Source organism: Haliaeetus albicilla, chromosome 13 (genome assembly GCF_947461875.1).
Source record: "Haliaeetus albicilla chromosome 13, bHalAlb1.1, whole genome shotgun sequence".
Taxonomy (NCBI): Eukaryota; Metazoa; Chordata; class Aves; order Accipitriformes; family Accipitridae; genus Haliaeetus; species Haliaeetus albicilla.
The window spans coordinates 24318928-24337795 of NC_091495.1; the positions used below are offsets into that span (position 1 = coordinate 24318928).

Below are 18868 nucleotides of genomic sequence, written 5' to 3' on the forward strand. Positions count from 1 at the left end.
AAATGGTTAGAGATGAGGTTTGGATATTTAACTCTCTAGAAGTTACATGGACAGAGATGAGCTGCACTGAATGAGTTTGGTGGTGTTATAGTTTTATGTCATTACTGAAACAGCTGTTGATTTGCCCAGCAGCAGGAGTGAAGCTGGTCTTAGTCCTACTGTGAATGAATTACGGATTTGTGACAGATTTTCAGCAGCCTTGTCCTGTGCATCTTCAGGATGCTTTTTTTGTTTGTGTTTACTTTACTTTAAATATATTCATCATTCCAGATCATGAGAGGCATTTCCCCAAAGTTTTTCATGGAACTGGTTCTCTAAAAGCAAAATAAATAAATTGGAGATAGGACAAAAATGCCATGAAAAAAGAGTTTGTAAAACCTGAACCGCTTGAGTTCTGTGGGGGTTTTTTTGCTTCTGTTCCTTACCCTGGTAGAATCGCCACCAGAATCAAAGCAGCTCTTCTGAAAGAATTCGTCCCTATTTGTAGAAAAGCAGCTGCACCAGAATTCTTTTATAGCCTGAGTTATGTCTGGGCGTGAATGTGTTTCAGAGGATGAATGCCAATGTATAGCACTAGACAGGAATAGCTTCTGTATGATGTTTGTATTTTAAGTACCTGTTTGGGTCCATTTAATTCAAATGAAAAGTGGGGAGACACCCAACTGTCTGTCCACCATGTCTCCAACTGATTGTTCTACATTTAGAACTGTTGGTTCCAGATCAGAGTCCAGTTGCTTAAAGATTTTTATTTCACTCATTTCTAGGTGTTTTCTTGACATTAACGATCTTGAAAGCTTCTCCTTAGTATAGAGCCTTGGTACATAATTTGAGAGGTGTGGGTTTTTAAAGGTGTACTTTTATTGATTGCTGTCCAATATATTCTTCACAGTAAATGCAATGACCTCATTACCTGAATGATTTGACCAGACACTTGGGAACAGAATAAAAAAATTATTACTTATTTATGGAGGATTAAAAAACTATTTTAAATATTTTCCATGTGTCTACTAAGGTCCATTTTAATATACTTTGCAAATACAGCCTTTGTAACCATTCACCTAAGTAATTCTGTTATCAGGGCTAGGGAGAAAATAAGAACAACCTCGGAATTTTTATATTAAGCAGGAAAAGAGCTGTGAAGTTTTTTGTGGTGGTTGTTTTGGGTTCTGTTTTCTTAGAGGGCTGGAATTTTTTTTCATTTATAAGGTGGTTGGGTTTTTTGCTAGTTTAGAATGACTCTAAACTTTGTTGTCTAGGTATGTAGTGCTTGGATAGGAAGTGGCGTTGTAAGTGACCTGAATGATCTCCGCCGAGTTCACAATCTTCTTGTCTCTTCCCTGGATAAAGTGCAAGCAGGAAAGGGATCTTCTAGCCAGCTTTACCGAGAGAGTGCAACTACTATGGAAAAACTTGCAGTTCTGAAAGCATGGGCTGAGGTAAACATTGACCATTAAATCTTTAAAAGTTTGAAAAGATTTTGCAGCGTAATAGCAGCCTTATACCTCACTGGCTGTTCAGCCAGTGAGCCTTGCACCTGCCCTCCTTCTTACCTGTTGCAATTCCACTGCTGTGAGGCTTTCATATCTCTATCTTTCTCTGTTCCTTTTTCTGCCATTCTGTCAATCCATTTTTACAGTGAGGCTTGATTGTTCTTTGTTTTACTGCACTTTTCTGTATTAAAGTATACAATCATACCCTCTCGGATTTTGATTTTCCTTCCATCTTTGCTCTTAAACTTAAAAAAACAAAATGCAAACAACATTAAAATATATTCTGAGAAAATATTGGAGTTAATTAACTAGGAGTTTATCAAAGTGTTTGTAATAAATTACAGGCTTAATGTAGATATTGTTGGGGAATGGCTGGAATGTGAGAAATCTTCCAACTATTTACAGAACAGTTAGCACTACTTACATTGCCTTGCTTACCAAAATGTTATTTGCATGCTGTAGAGCTCTGCATATAATTACACAAATGGTATTTTGGTTTCTGTTAGTGTAGTACTTAAAGGTTTGGTTTTTCTTTTCATTAAATTTTCTTGGAAGTTACTTTTGAAATTACAAAGGAAAGTATTAACATTTCAGCTGTGTAATGTTAATCACCCCATACTGTAATTTTCAGCTTTGATATGGAGCATCTGTTGTGTGAAGACACTTACTTCTATTTCTTTTCTAAAAATGCGTATTTTTACTGTATTTTTCTGATATTTCTGCTTATTCCCATATTTATCTGTGTTTTTGAAAATCCTTTTATTCTTTCATAGCATCTATCAAAGACAAACCTATAAATGTTCTTGTATTCATGTAACACATTTAAAGCCATTTTCATGTCTTTGACAAGTAATCTGCTCCCCAAAAGTGACAATTACTCTAATTTATGTAGTAGTTCTTAATGTAGGTTGAAGAAACCTTTGCAATAAGCATGCATTGATCTAATTAAATCAGTTATTCAAATCAATATGTCTGTGTAGAGCAGCAGTAATTGATGTTTTTTAGAAAAAAGTGTGTAGTCAGATTGTTTTAGGAAAGTGCCATTTATGCCCCTGAGTGTGATATACTGGTAGAAATAAAAGAAAAAATATTTAAATAAAACGTAATTGTATTGCAATACTCTTTTTCCCAGTCATTTTCCAGTGAGTCATCTGTGTATGGAATCTGTTACTTTCACATGGGAAGGACTGCTGCTTTTTTTTCTTTTTAGGATCTCACAGCGTGTACTTTCGTATCTGGTTTTCTTCTAGGTGTACGTTGTTGCCATGAAAATTAAGAAAGAAGCAGAGACCAAACCAAAGCGTGTTTCAAAGAGCACAGAGGAGGATGAGGATGATTTTGGTACTGTAGATGAGTTGCCACCAGACAGTTTGATAACACTTGTACAACCTGAACTGCCTGCACTTAGCCGTCTCTGGTTAGCTGCACTGAAAGATTATGCTCTTTTAACTTTACCAGCTGAATTTGCTACCCAGCTTCCACCAGATGGTAAGCACTGGAATTTCTTTTTGTGGTGTTGTGAAAAACAGAAAGAAACCCTTAGTTGAGACTTCAAAATTCTGTAAATTATTTGGCAGGCATGTTTTTTATGCAAGTGATAAATTTCTGCCTATGTGTAATAAGAATGTATGTTTGAAGTTTGCGTGTGCTTTTTTCCTTCAATCTGCAATGAAGATATTATTTATCTGAATCACAGAGATGATAAAAACGATGTCTTTGTAGAATTAAGAATACTTCTACACCTCTAATACTTTGATATCAAATGCAAAGAGATGTTTACTGTAAGAAAAACATCTTGAGATTAGCCCTTGAGATCAGAGCAGATACTGTCTTATAATATTTTACTGAGTTAAGAATGCATCTTCTATATGAAAAATGCTGCAAGACCTGATGACCTTGCCTACCTTTCTTGCTCTCTGCTTACTGTTCCACTGTGGCCATTGCACTGTCTTGTGAGAGGTACTAATGTTGCTCCTTCACAAGGAGAATTGGAATGCACTGTCACTAACAAGGATTACATCTGAGTATGTACATTATCAAACATGTACAGAGTATGTGCTTTTTGTCTATTACTTGCAGAGAATTTCAGAATTTACCTTGCTTTGCTAATTTAACAGGGGGAGCATTTTACACTCCAGAAACAATTGATACAGCTAGACTGCATTACCGAAACTCCTGGGCTCCCATACTACATGCAGTAGCGCTTTGGCTAAACAGTACAGGATTTAATGCTTCAGAGTCAACAGAAGAGACTGCTGCAGCAATGCCCAATTCACAGAAACGTGCTACAGCCATTATGTTAAACCAGACACCTGGAACTCCACCTGCTGCTAAATCTTTGCCGGAGATAAACAAAGACCGAATGCACTTAATTTTGGGTAAGAGTTATAAGTTTAGAGTTCAGTAGCAGCGCATTATGGTATGAAATGGTATGGGAATAAGAAAAGATACTTTGACTTGAAATCTGGGAAGTTTAAAATGCATCACATGTCTGGACAGTAATGTTTCAAAGTACCTCTGACTCCTCCTCTCCATATCTCTCTGCCTTCTGTGTTCTTCATAGCTTTGACAGATCATTTGTCGGTGTGTTTATTGTGATTTTTATAGACAAGTTGTATATCTAGTTTATTTATGTAATTGAATAAAATGAGTAGGAACTGTTCTACACTGTAATATAATTCAGATGATACAAAATATTATGCTTCAAAGACACAAAAGCTGTAAGGTTAATTGAAATACACACCCTCATAAAAACCCAGTTCAATAGAGATGGATATTTGTCACGTCACATGGAGTAGCTTTTGCATCAGTTTTTCATCTGAGAGTAGCACTCACTGTTTCCCTTTGTTGTTATCTAACAGCTTTAAGAGGTGGATGTGATTGCTTATTCTGAGGAATGTCAACAGTTTGCTGAGATATAGATATTTAAAACCAGAATTAAGTGCCATATGTATAATATGAATATTGGATGATTTCTGAGGCTTAACTTCATCTCAGTTATCTTTAAATTTAAGAGTTAAATTAAATAAAACTCAGTTTACAATTGAAGGATTCAGAATTCTGATTTACAGATCTTTAGAACGAAGTGTGGATTTCCATTTAGTAATCGTAAGTTGCTTGCTGTCGCTGTTTAATATTTTTCCTGCCAAATTTTGGGGAAGACATGATGTGGAAGAGAAAGCGAATACAACTCTGTTTCTAATACATAAACTCTCTTTTCCTTTAAAGGAAGAAGAATTGAGAAAAACGTGTATCTTTCTAAAGTTGTTAAGAATCTGCTATACTTAAAAATAAATTAAAAAAAAGAAAACTTGATTTTATGATGATGTGAATATTCTTCTTAATTATTGCTCTTTTCAGGTGTTAGTATACAGTTTCTGTGTTCCCCACGACCTGAAGAGCCTGTTGAGCATGTTACATCTTGTTTACAAGCACTTCATACTTTATTGGATTCCCCTTGTGCCAGGATCCATATTGCAGAGGATCAGGTACTGTATGAGCGTGTTGTAACAATCAGCTTTTTCTAGGTGTTGGTCTTTCATCTGCGATGATTACAAAAGCTGTAATTATTTTTGTGTGAGAAAAGTATTTCCTCATCATAAGCAAGTGATATAACAATTAGGAATTGTTAAGTCCTAACTAATTTTTTTATATGTGTTTTGTTTTACTGTAGCTCCTTGGTGTTGAACTCTTGAGTGTGCTTCACCGACTCCTCCTGACCTGGGATCCTCCTTCAGTGCAGCTACTGGTTACAGGAGTTGTCCAGCAGATAGTAAGAGCAGCTCAAGATTATTTGCAGGAAAAAAAGAACACCCTAAGTAAGATTTTGAAAACACGGCTTGCTTTGCAGAGTAAATTAAGCAACAGGTTTTCATATCGGGAAAGGAACTCAAATACATTAGAGTATGGTTACACTGAGGAGGAAAATGCTGTGTATTCCACAGATACTTTTGATGTATTCATAATCTTACTTCCCGATTTCTTAACTCTTCTAAGATATAGGTTTTTTTCCTCTGATCATTCTAGTGGTTATTCTTTTCATGTTATGGTTTTCACTGATTTTTCTCAAATATGAATGATGAAAATTATACTCAGCACACTACTTAAGGTCTTACTAATGCCTTGCTCAGTTTCATTAATTTTTCTCTATTGACTGCCTCATTAGCACTTCAGTTACCTTTTTTTCTGAAGTTTAACGGTTCAGCCCCCAATGTAGGCTCTTGTGGTGTGTCCCTGGCACAACTGGAATTCATGCGGTGAGTGAGATGCTACTGGAACCAGTGTCAAAAGTTGCCTGCCCGGGAGAACTTGCCAGGAAGTGGAGCAGACTTGTGTCTGGGTTCTTACGTCACTGACGTTCAGGGTGTGTCAGCTTCCAGGAGCTCTGGGAACAGGGTGTGCAAACAGGAGCAAGGCTGTTGGTGTGGAAAGGCATGCTCACACAGCCTAGAAGTGCTGCTCGAGACTGTACAAGACTGCTAGAGTCAGCGTTAATGATGGCAGTGACATACAGCAAGACACAGTCTGCTGACTGAGGAACAATCACCTCTGGTGCATCAGAGGTCTAATGACCTGGCTTGAAATTCAGATGAAAGCCCTGATGTGACTGTCCTCCAGGTACTTGTCTGTGCAGCGAGGGCTGGAAGTGACATTGGTCTCACCTGTGAGATCTGAAGGAAATGCATGTGAAGGTGAGCAGACTGTGTAGTGTCAGGAAAGGCAAATGGAAGAATGACGTGTTCTTCCCAGACATCCTGCAGGTGCAGAAGCCCAAGCCCCATGTGTCACAAGGAGGGACAGCCATAGGCTATGCTGGAATACAGCCCTGGAGGATGATTCTTGCACAAAGGTGGAGGCTGCAAGGTTGTGACTTCCAGCAACAAAAAGCTTTATCTCCAGACATCCCGTTGGAGAACACTATAGAGATCTGGCAAGAGGTGAAGAGGAACAAGCTGTCAGGGTAGGTATCTGGGCAACCCGTCCTTCTTTGACAGGTCAGAACTGATACCCCTAAGGGCAAGTGAAGGGTGATAGCGGTCAGGAACTCTCTTCTTGTTTGCCACAGACTGCCTAATTGAGAAGAGGAGGTGGGTGAAGCCATATTAAACCAACTGGAAGAAGCCTTCCAATCACGAGCTGTGGGATTCTCATGGGAGACTTTCACCATCCAGACATGTGCTGGAAGGGCAACGCTGCAGGATGCTAACAATCCGAAGCTTTCAGAAGCGTATGAGGCACAGGTTTTTTCAGTCTGGATGCTGGACAGTCCAAATAAGGGAGGTGCTCAGTGGATCTGCTCCTCACTAATATGGAAGAAATGGTTATGAAGGTTAATGGTAGCTGTGGCCGTAGCAGCCATGAGGTAGTGGAGTTCTTGATCCTGAGAGAAATGAAGAAAACAAGTAGCAGAGCAAAAGCTTTGGCCTGACTTAACAGACTTGGGCTTGTGCAAGGAGCTTGCAGACAAGATCTTGTGGTCAGCTTCCCAGAAGGGCAAAGGAAGGAGATGGTTCATCTTTGGTGAAAAAAAATAGCTCATCCAAAAGTGCAGGATGCCAAACAGGCATGGCAGGAGGCTGACTTGGCTGAGCAGGAACTTCTGACCGAGCTCAAGTGTGACAAGGAAGTGTATGGATGGTGGAAGTGGGGGCAAACTGCCCAGGAAGACTACTGAAGATTTCTGCTCAGATACAGAGGAGTGGAATTAGGAAAGCCACAATTTGGCTGGAGCTGAGACTGGTGATGAAAGTCAAGTGTGACAAGAAGGGCTTTCATAGATAAGTTGGCAGCAAAAAGACCAAGGAAATTTGGACCTGCTGCTGAATGGGTTGGGTGATCTAATGACAAAACATGTTAGGGGAAAAACTGGGGCACTATTATCTTCTTTGCTTAGTCCTCCTGTGTCTCTGTGTCTAGTGAGCAAGTTTAGGGGAGAGAACTGCTACCTACAGTAGATGAGCATCAGGTTAGGGACTGCTTAGGTAAAAGCTGGACATACCCTGGGACTGGATGGGATGCATCTGAGGGAGCTGGCTGATGACATGCTGTTGCAGTCATCTTTGAAAAGCTGTGGTGCTCAAGGAAGCTTTCCAATCAATGGCAAAAAGTAGATGCTATGTCTAATTTCCAGTAAGTAAAGACATGAGGCAGGTTTTGTGATACTATGTGCCAGTAAGCGTACTGTGTGTGTTTGAAAGATTTTGGAGTAAATTCCCTTGGAAAGGACTTCTGAGTACATGAAGTTGAAGAATGCGATTTGAAAAGTGAGCACAGACTTACCAAGGACAAATAATGCCTAATTGCCCTCTGTGATGAAATAACTGGCTTTGGATGAAGGAGTCATGGGTTGTTCACCTTGACTTTTGCAAGGCTTTTGACCCAGTACCCCATAGTATCATTGTCAAATTGGAGATAAGTGGACTGAAAAGTAGGAGAATAACTGGTTGGACTGTTGTGCTTGAATGGAGTTCGGTGATTCAAGTCTAACTGACAGCTGGTTGCAACATGATGTTTTGCTTAGGCTTTTCATCAGTATATTCTGTTAGTTTATTTCTACTTTATGTAAGAATATCCTTGATAACGGTATTAGCATCAGTCTGAAAGCTACTTTCTGAGGTACTTTCAGTAACCTCTTCCTTTTAACAGAGCATCTTCCTTTTCAATCATCCCTTTACCATTTCTTCAAAAATCTTGCATTGGATGTACTGTTTCCATCTTTGCCAGGTAAATTACTTTCCATATGGCAACCTGGCAAATAGTTCATTGATGTCTGGTTAGCTTAAGTCTCCCATGTTTTTTTTTTACCTGAAAGAAGTAAAGTAAAAGTCAAAGAATATTCCCTTACTAAGGAAAACTACCATCTTAGTCTGGCACAATATACTGCTGAGAAAAAAACCAACCTGTTAGCTTTTGCCCATTTTTCACATAAAAACAGAGAGAGGATTTTGCTGGAACTTGAGGAACCAGCACAGCTAAAAATGCAAGCTCTGTTCCTTCATGTGAATTAATGGAATTGTTTACTGTAGGCCTAGTAAGTTGCATTTTTCAAATCAGTGAATGTGATAACACTAGCAATCATTTAAATTCATAGGAGCTCCATAGGGGTAGTTCAGGCCAGCTTTGACTTACTGAATCTCTGTTGCTGTTTAATGAGAGAAGGAAAGACTGCAGCTGGCCAAGCTGCCATTCAAAAGAGAGACTTTTTGAACTGAATGCACTGAAATCATGAACTCAGACATAGAATCCTACAATGCTTTTCTGTTCTCTTATTTCATAATCAATTTAGGCTGAAATAAGTTTTTTGTCAGGGTGGAACATTTAATTGATAGCCATTAAATTAAAAAATATTGTTATGCCTATTTATTTTGTAGTCATTGCTGTTACTTTTACAATCAGTTTTAAAAGAAGCAAAATAATTACAGCATTTTTATTTTGTGTAAGTATTACTACTTTTTTTTCTAGCTCTGGTTGGATTTTTAGTAAGTGTTGTTGTAATCACAGTACTTCTAAAGTATTTTAAGCCCCTTTACGTAATTCTAGCTAAAACATTTAGTTTGACATGAGCCATGTTTGTCATATCTTACTGTGAAAGAACTTGTTCTTCTTGATTTTTAAGTTGTGGGTTTTTTGAGTGTTTCATGCAGTCTTTGGTAGGGGATCTTTCTTAACTGTCTCCTCAGATGTTTCTTTCCTTTTTTCAGATGAAGATGATATTGAGGAAAAAGAAAATCATCTTGCTTTAGGAGAAGGGGGTGAGAGTGGTGGTCTTGTGCCTGGAAAATCTCTAGTCTTTGCAGCCATGGAATTGCTCATGTTTATCCTAGTACGGCACATGCCCCATCTGAGTTCAAAAGTGTCAGATTCTCCAAGTCACATTGCTGCCAAATCCCACCTTTCTGAGGAAAGTGCTCGTCTTGTGGCTGCCACTGTTACTATACTGTCTGACCTGCCTTCTCTGTGTTCCCCAGCAGGTAAGTTATTGTAATAAAATACACGTAAGTGGTTACTGTAGGGGAAGCGTAGTGATCATATGATGCTAAAACCAAACTGTAAATATATTTTTATGGGATACTTTAAGGGTCATCTATTGAAAAGTATGTTTAGGTTCTAAAATAAATTAAGAATTCGGGTTTTTCCAGCAAGCAATGTAAAGGAAATTATGATTTTAAATTTGCATGTGTGCTGCAAGTTTGCTGAGGAAATGAGCTATATTATCACCATGATTTTATTGTTGTTTTTTTCTGTTCCTTTTTTCATGATTTTGAAACCTTTTGGCCAATTTTAATCATATTGTAAAAGAGCATAGACATCTTGGAGATAATTAAATTCCTGAGACGCTCATGAAAAGCAGCAGCTGGATGAAAAGAGAATCCTGCTGAGGAAAAACCAGCACAATTCAGCTGTGATACTCTTGGTTTTGCAGCCGTTGGCTGTCAGTCATCCCAAATGTGACTCCAAACTAAATGGAGCTTTCTTCTGCCCAGGGAGACTGTCACAAAGGATATGTGTAAACTGGGGTAATTGCAGTGAGTGGAATTCAGGGGTAAAGGACACAATTGCATGGGAAGCTGTGCTCTTTGAGTTTTGCTTTTCAGAGAACAAATTGCTTAAGAGTTGTCTCATGGATCTCTGGGAAGTTTCACACACTGATGTAGATAAGACATTTTGGAGGTTGGTCCCTTAATGAGATGCAGGCTGGTCCCTTAATGAGATGCATGCTAAATAACATACTTGGATAAAGTCTTCAAACAGACAATTTGTGACTTACAGTTCTTTAAAAAATAGTAGATTTTGAGCTGATCTGGAGTCCTGCACTGGTTTTGATTCCTGGTTCTTGTTCTTTTCTCCCCGTTTCTGGGGTGGGGTGGGGTGGAGAGGGAGGAGGGCAGCAGTGTAGGGAGAGGGTGTGCAGAAAGAGTAACAGTACTACTACTGTGTTGACTGGAGTGAAGGCATAACTCCCAGCAATTGGCAAGTGGCCAGCGAAAGTATCTCAGAAACTATTGTTAGTTTACAGGGACTGCTAGAGTTGGGTTTTTTCCTCATCCAGAAGATGTAGCCAGCTGATAGCTGTAGAGAGAGGGGGATAGTACATGCACAAATGTTTGTGTTAATTGAGCCATTGCGTGTAACGGAAACTGTGAACAAAGAGAATTCATCACTTTCTGTGATTGAGAGGGTTTTTTATATTTCCTCCTCTTTCTTTAAAACATGAGCATCTTGCAGACTCCATTGGACAAGATCCTGGGCAATCTGATCTAGAGGAACTGCTGCTTTGAAAAAGGGGGTAGGACTAGATGACCTCCAGCAGTGCCTTCCAGTCGTAATTATTCTACTTAGTGTATTCATCCTCACAGCATTCCCAGAAGTAAGGAAATGGCAGGATTTGTGTTTCCACAGATGTGGGAACATGAGGCATAGAAAAGATATGGAAAGAGACTTGACAGTCTGAAGTGAGCTGTAGATTGATATTACATGCCTAAACCCAATAGCACCCTTCTTTTAGTCCTACAGGGTCTTAAGGTCTACATGTGTTACTGAAACTCCTTCTAATAAAGTTCCCATGTGTCTAAAGTCAGGTTATGTGTTACCTGACAAATATTTCTTGAGTATGCCTAACTTGCATCTGTAGGGCTTGCTGCACAAAACATATATAGGCGTTGATTTCTTCAGAAGGGCAGTGCAGTAGGAGGAGGATAGTTTTGTCTCCTTTGTAGAGTAGCCAGATGGCTGCAGCTTTTGCCCAGGATGTGAGACACCCAGATAACCTCCTTACTTTGCTTCTGGGGCTTACACCACACACCAGCTTCCTTGGAAAGTGCCATGACTTGGTTTGGATACCTGTTTCAGATTTCTTATTGTGGTTGTTTACTTTATAGGACCCTAGCAATATGCAGATCCTGTTTTAAGATATTTAACAATCTGGAGGTGTTCAATATGATACATGCCATGTAGGGCAAAACTTTAATAGCTGAATCATCATTCTTGAATTGACAGGAACGTTTTAAGTGTTGGCTTGTATGACTTGTGTTACGATACACTTCAGTAGTACTGATGAATGAATTTGATGATAAAATATTGAATGGCATGCATCATTTGTTACCTGAATTGCAGTTTATCTTGGTGTCTCCTTTGTCTCCTAGCCATATATATCCATACTGGGAAAGCTAAAGAGGTTATCTACCACACTTGTTGGAATTAACTTCAGAAATTCTATTTTGTCTTTTTTTTTAGGATGTATGACAATCTTACCCACTATCCTATTTCTTATTACAAGAGTATTGAAAGAAACAGCAGTAAAATCAGCAGATAATCAGGTCCCACCTCCAGTCAGTGCAGCCCTTCAAGGGATAAAAACTATTGTTACCCTTCCAACAGTCAAGACTGATGAAACTCAGAAACAGTGGACAGGTCTTATCCGCAGCACCCTGGCATCTATCTTGGAATACTCTCAACCTGGTAAGTGGTTTCCCAGTGCAGAAGAGTTAAATTAAAGTGAACTGGGTTTTGCTGTAACAAAAAGGCAAGTATTGTATCTGCCTATAATTTAATAGGCTTCGTGTCTGAAGGTTGGAGATTAAAGGTGGTGATGATTTGCTTGTAAAATTGAAATGGGAGAAAGACTTGAATGCACAGAGCATAACTAATCAGAGTTACTTAATAGATTGTGTTGAAGACAAGCACAGCATTGGCTTTAAGAAAATACAGTTACATCTCAGGAGTTCCCATCCCAGATTTGTCCTTGTTGGTCTGTTTTCTTTGACAATATTGATGATAACTTCCTGTTAGAAATTTTGCCTTGCAACTCATCTTGCAGCCCCGCATCTCTCACCTCCATTCTCTAGGGTATTTTTCTGTACTACTTCAGAATTTCCTCTTCCATTTTGAATCCCATTATGATGCGATTATTTCATGCTCTATTATTTCTAGCTCTTTTCCTCAGGCTGACCTTACTAGTCTTCATAGTTTCAGCTAGTGGCTTGTTTCTGGAACTTGGAAATCTACCTTGTGATATTGATAGGTCTTTCTGACGTCTGCTGAATGTCTCACAAGTAAAATCTAAAGGAGTTCCAAGCTGCATTCATTTCACTTCCCGGACTGTGCCTCAATTTCTCTGACTACTGGCAACTCTGGACATGTTGGCAAGGCCTGAGCAAACTATCATTTCCACCCCTCCTTTCCTCTTTCCACAGAATACCTGCTAGCTTAAAGGAAAGGAGATTTTAGTTGCCAAAACTGTTTGTAGGGGAACTGATCTCTTTACTGAAGCTAGTTGTTCAGTACTGTACGTGGACTCAACACCTTGAATTAAACCTCAAGAAAAATGGCAATCTGTGTCTTTTAAGTGTCCACTGACACGATTCATATGGTCTTTATGACAGTGACTGTTAAAGTGAATGAGTGTGAAGACAGTAAGGGATAATTGTGGCAAGGTTCATACTGGAGTAGGATATTCACAGTACCGTTACAACCTTTCAGTGGAGAGAAAAAATCCTACTGCTGCCAAAAAAATCTGTTACCCACCAGCAGGATGTCTACCATGTCTCTCTAGAGAACTGCAGACTACTTCTCTTGGTTCACATTTGTACTTTGCCTTGCCCATCGAAAATTAAAGAGGATGTATGGTCTCAGCTGCGTAGTTAGCAAAAGAGAGACACAAAGATTTGTCATTTGCATAATGGTAGTTCAGCCAAAAACATCCCATTACATCCCCAAGGAACCATTTGTAGAGACTGAAGAGAGGCTTGAATGGAGTTACTCATGTGAGAGATAGGGAGCAAGTAGGTAATTGCAAATGATCCTGAAAATGTCTGAAGGGGAAGGATCAGTAGATTTGTGTTAACCAAGTCAAACTTCTAATTTGATTTGTCACATCAGCTCTTGTCTTTCAGCCTTTTGTTACTGTAAAGATTTCCCCAGTCCCTCTCTCCAGAAACATTACTGGCTTTCTTACAGGCTTCAGAAATCTTTCCTGGTTCTTTGCAAGAGTGTATGTTTTCCAGTCTTCTGTGGAGTGGGACACATCACACACACAAGAATCTAAGCAAGGTCTACTGCACGCAGTTTCAAGTCTTATAATTCCATAAAATTTAAACAAATCTAAATATTTTTTTTTCCTAAATTTGTCACTTAAAATGCTTGGAGTAATTTTTTTGAAGTGAGGTTTCACACCATGGCTAAGCCAATAGAGTGAACTAGCTGACACCTGTAAAGGGCAGTTATGCTGGTTTTGCTGCCTACGTATCTGCTGGTTTTTTGTGCCTCTCAAGGGAGAGCAGAACCAATCTGGACAACAAAACCAGCAGAACAGTATATGTATTATAATAACTATATGTAAATATAATTCTTTTTTTCCTGTTGATGTAAATTCATGAATGAGATCCATGAAGACAGAGTTTGTTCAAGGAAAAAGAGGATGACCATGGCAAATACAGACTATTTGAAAAGCAGGAAAGGTTAAAGTAGGACTGTTCTTATTGGTGACAGGTAGCTGTCAGATCAGCTAGTCTGTTATGTGAAACCTCATGTTAAGTAAAAGTTGTTGCCATGCTGGATATCAGTTTCTTAGTCTGCTGTATCAGCTGAAGAGGACAAAAAAAAAAAGTGAGGTATATTTTTAATGGGGAAAGGATCTAAAAAATATATTTTTCCTCTTTTGTTTACATATTGAAAACAAACAATATGACTTGGTCAGAGAAAGTGTGGGTGATGTTTTTTCCTTGTTATTTAAGCTTCAGAAAGTTTGACTTACTTTATTAAAACAAGTATTAGAATAGAGTTGCTCAGCTTTTTGTCAGTCACAGTCAATAATGATAAAGTGATTCTGTAATAAGTAGATGCATATTTGTATGCAGTTGCAAATAATTTCAAGTACGTTTATTTCCTCTCTGAGTGTGTCTGTGTTCACTGGCTTTTACTAAATAAATTCTAAACCCTTTTTGGAGTAAGCTAACAGCGTGTTTGGTTTTGTTTTTCAGAAGCCTCTAAGCCTATTCTTGATGAAGTAAGCATACTTACAGCTATTGCTCTCTTCCTTTGGTCAGCAAGCACTGAAATAATTGGAGTGCAGTCTTTACAAAATGGATGTATGAACAGATTTAAAAGTGCATTAAATTCCTGTGATCCTTGGGTAAGATTATGTTATAGGAATGTGAATAATATATAGCTGAGAAAAACAAACTAATTGTGATATATTTACCATACTTCCTGAATGCTTTGTGTGATGCCTTTACTTCAGAGACAGATACCGCTTGTCAAAATAACTAGAATTTTCAACAGTGCATTATAGAAACTCTTTAGTGAGCAAAACAACCCAAACTAAGTGCTTCTAGATAATGTGTGTTCACAGCCTTGTGTCAGGTTCTTGACTTGCAGCTTTTTAAAAGGAAAAGAATCTTTGATATGTGAAATTTTAGTAAATGAAAAGGTTGGTTACTATAGAGTGGTGACATTTCTACATTAATGCCGATCTTTTATAATACAAACTAAACCACTTTTTCTGTAGATAAAATTACAGCCCACATTTCTGATGAATTTTATATTTGTTTGTGCAAAACCTGTGCTTATTCTATATGTTCATACAAAACTTAGTTTGAGTGCAAAAATGTAATTTTGTGGTCACCATTGGAATATCTGTAGATTATGAGTCATCTGTCTCCTGATTTCACTTTTGCCCTTTTGGTTTGTCTTTATCTTTAGAATTATCTTCTAAATTATTTTCTCACTAAAGAGGGAAACTAAAAAGTTGTAGACTGACTTTGTTCAAACAGGCTAAATGCACTGTATAGTTAAGCTTAACTGTTCCAGCCACATACACATCAGTTTGTTTGAGTGGGTATACAAATCTGCATGTGGAAACTAAAAAGAAAAATCTATAGAGTTTCCACAAGCAAGCATTACAGAGATTCCTGAGAAGAAAAACACGCAAAAAATGCTGATGTGTTTAGGGTCACAGTGAGGCATTTAAAATCCTGTTTAGACTGATAATTCTGCTCTGCAGCAGGGCTGGTGTTTTCCAGCGTGGACATAAAATTCAGTTGGTTCTGAAGTCTGACTTTGGGTGGAAAGCTACTTAAAATTTTAGTGTGTGAATGGAGATGGCAGTCGTATTAAGCAGAAACTTTTATGTCATGCTCTCTCTCAGCTCCATATAAACACATAACAGTGAGAGAAGTACATCTTTGCCCACCACCCTGCTGGAAAGCTGTCAGTGAGCTGAACTTACCACTATTTTTGTAATTCATAAGAGAATGCTTTCACAGCAGCCAGATTGTGTCCACTGTCCTTGTTGATGTGCAGAACATATACTCTGTAATATTTGTGTGTTTGTTCTAGTTTTTTAAATACAAACCACTCGTTGTTGGGGTCAGTAACTAGACACCTGTTTGTAGTAAAAGCATTATACTGATCCACCTGCAAAAGTCTGAATTGTTGGATGTCTTGTATAGTAATAACGAGAAGGCTGGTGAGCTCAATTTCATTTTGCCCCAACAAGGGAACTTAGTTAAGACACCCTTGTCTCCAGTGATTAATGGGTAAGTTTTACATGAGAGTGAAGAAGCCCTGATTTTTACCTCACTGGAGTTTTTGTAGACTCCTGTGAATGTGGAATAGTCAAAAGTGTTATGTGATATAGATCGATTAAAAGCAGAATTTCATCCAAGCTTCTGTCAGATGCAGTTGTATGTCCTGGTTTCAGCTGGGATAGAGTTAACTGTCTTCCTAGTAGCTGGTACAGTGCTATGTTTTGAGTTCAGTATGTGAAGAATGTTGGTAACACTGATGTTTTCAGTTGTTGCTCAGTAGTGTTTAGACTATAGTCAAGGATTTTTCAGCTTCTCATGCCCAGCCAGGGCACCTGACCCAAACTGGCCAACAGTGTATTCCATACCATGGGACGTCCCATCTAGTTTAGGAACTGGGAAGTGGGGGGCAGGGATTCGCCGCTCGGGGACTAACTGGGTGTCGGTGGGTGGGTGGTGAGCAATTGCCCTGCGCATCATTTGTACATTCCAATCCTTTTATTACTACTGTTGTCATTTTATTAGTGTTATCATTATCATTATTAGTTTCTTCTTTTCTGTTCTATTAAACCGTTCTTATCTCAACCCAGGAGTTTTACTTCTTTTCCTGATTTTCTCCCCCATCCCACTGGATGGGGGGGGAGTGAGTGAGTGGCTGCGTGGTGCTTAGTTGCTGGCTGGGGTTAAACCACGACATTGTAAAACTCTTATTTGAATTATGCTTGCATGTAAGAAAAGAGACTTGTACTCCTTATTTTGAAGGCAGATAGTCTAACAGCTAATAAGGAGTAAAGTTTAAAGAATGTAGACAGAAAGGGAAGGGAAGGGAATTATTTGGAGTGGTATGGAGAGAGAGAGGAATGATTTGTTGAAACAGGTCAAAGATGATGCTGAGTAAGGCATTAGGAGAAAATGTTCTTCCGTGGAGCTCTGTTAGAAAGCATACAGATGGTATTAGAAGAAGTATTATTACTTCAGGCCTTAAAAATCTAATTGTATAGAAAACTTGCAGCCGTATACTAGTGAATTAACAGTGACCTGAGCTGCATAACTTGTATTTTCTTACAATTAGTTTTTATTATCTATCATTTTTATTCAATATTTTTATTTATATATCTGTTTCCAGTCATCCCCGGATCTCTTCACATATCATTGTGTTCAATAATACTTCCTCTAGAATGTTTCTGTTCAGCATGTGCTTAGTAACTCATCCTGTTCAGACTTGAGTGCAGTTTGAAACCATGTGCAATGTTTTATCCTCATATTTGTTGTGGGGCTTTACCTTTTCAAAAGTTCTGGGTTATTTGTGTGGGATTTTGGAGGAAGATCTTTGTACACCCAAATAAAATGCATTCATAAGTTCATCTAAACAAGATCATCAGTGAGTCATTTTCCCACATGTTGACTTAAATAATCCCTGCTTTCCAGAGAAAAGAGGGAGGACGGAAAAAGAAAATAGCAGAAGACAAGGAGAGGGTTCTGTGATCCAGCTCACTGTATGGCTACATGTATACTCCTATGCTACCACCAGCACAAGATGGAGAATGAGAAGGAAGGATGGACAGGCCTGCCACTTTTGGCTGTAGTCTTGGCTTATGTTAGAGCAATAAGATCACTTTGATCTGAGTCATTTTTATGGGCTGTTTTACTCTTCTGAGACTGGAATAGCATTTCATGATTTTGCAGATACATGTACTATTAGTGCTGGTGGTTCTGAGACTTAAAGATGTAGTTCTCTGTGGACCTGTGTGACTGACTTGTATGACATTAACTATTCCTTTATTTTCACTGAGTTCATATTGTTACTGCTACTTAGTACCTGCACATTCTTTCTAACTGGCCTTCCTTTTATTGAAAACCGGGCTGATATTGTTTTAGCAGATGGGCTGTGTTGCTGCTTTCCTCTTATTCAGTATGTTTCCTTCCCCTTTAGTCGTCTTTTTTTTTTTTTTTTTTTTTTTGCATCACGTCTCTCACATACATAGATAACAGAGTTTATTAGAATTCCCTGAGTTAACAAATAACTTTCAGGACAATGTATTTATCTTGATTTGATTAGGTTCAAGCCAAGTGTTACCAGCTTCTGCTTTCTGTGTTCCAACACACCAATCGTGCCCTGTCAACTCCATATATTCATTCATTGGCCCCTATCATGGTTGAGAAGTTGAAAGCTGTGGAAAGGAGCCGCCCAAACAACAACCTGGAGCTGTTAGCAGTCCAGGAAGGAATTAAAGTCCTTGAAACGTTGGTTGCCCTTGGTGAGGAGCAGAATAGTAAGTATTTAGCTTTTCTAGAGAAACATGTAATGCTAAAATAGAATATTGAACAGTAGCAATCTTGCAGTTAGAAACTTGATGACATAGTCACAAATAGACCATGTCTATGCAACATGCTTTTGTAATTCCAGTACTAGAACTCTTAGATACATGGACTTGCATAGCACATACACTATGATGTGCTGTAGCCTTTGCATTTGTGGTGATTGCAGGAAAAAAAATTCTAAACATGAACTGCAGTAATGAGAGAAGTTTTCTTCTGTTTGGAAATGAGTAGTTAACACCGTTTATATTTACTTTTTCCCTTTTTCCCATTGTTAACTTTTATTTATTTTAGCAGACTCATCACTTTTATCAGGTTGCTTCTACCAGCTCAACAAAGTTTATCTAAAAAGCCCAGGAAATTGAATTGTACTGGTCAGAATATCTTGATTGTAGATGGAGCCTTCTGTTTGCTTCAGTAGATAGAATACAGTATTTATACTTAATCTTTAAATTCAGTTATTCTCTAACTGAACAACATGTTTTCTAAAGATTTGCTCAGCAGGCATTTGGCTTTAAATGCTGATGAAGTTCCTTG

The 18868-nt window shown here is 38.5% G+C and overlaps 1 protein-coding gene across 5 annotated transcripts in view; it reads left to right on the forward strand.

Moving 5' to 3' along the window:
* HEATR5B (HEAT repeat containing 5B) overlaps positions 1-18868 on the forward strand; it is a 61230-nt gene that overhangs the window by 40382 nt on the left and 1980 nt on the right. For 4 of the 5 annotated variants that reach the window (XM_069800504.1, XM_069800505.1, XM_069800507.1 and 1 more), the window contains exons 27-35: positions 1257-1436; positions 2741-2978; positions 3608-3868; positions 4851-4978; positions 5164-5308; positions 9191-9460; positions 11724-11948; positions 14468-14619; positions 18072-18285. In XM_069800504.1, coding sequence (XP_069656605.1) covers positions 1257-1436; positions 2741-2978; positions 3608-3868; positions 4851-4978; positions 5164-5308; positions 9191-9460; positions 11724-11948; positions 14468-14619; positions 18072-18285 — 1813 coding nt within the window. Of the gene's footprint in view, positions 1-1256; positions 1437-2740; positions 2979-3607; positions 3869-4850; positions 4979-5163; positions 5309-9190; positions 9461-11723; positions 11949-14467; positions 14620-18071; positions 18286-18868 lie in introns of those variants that run through there. The other variant, XM_069800508.1, reaches the window with a different exon arrangement.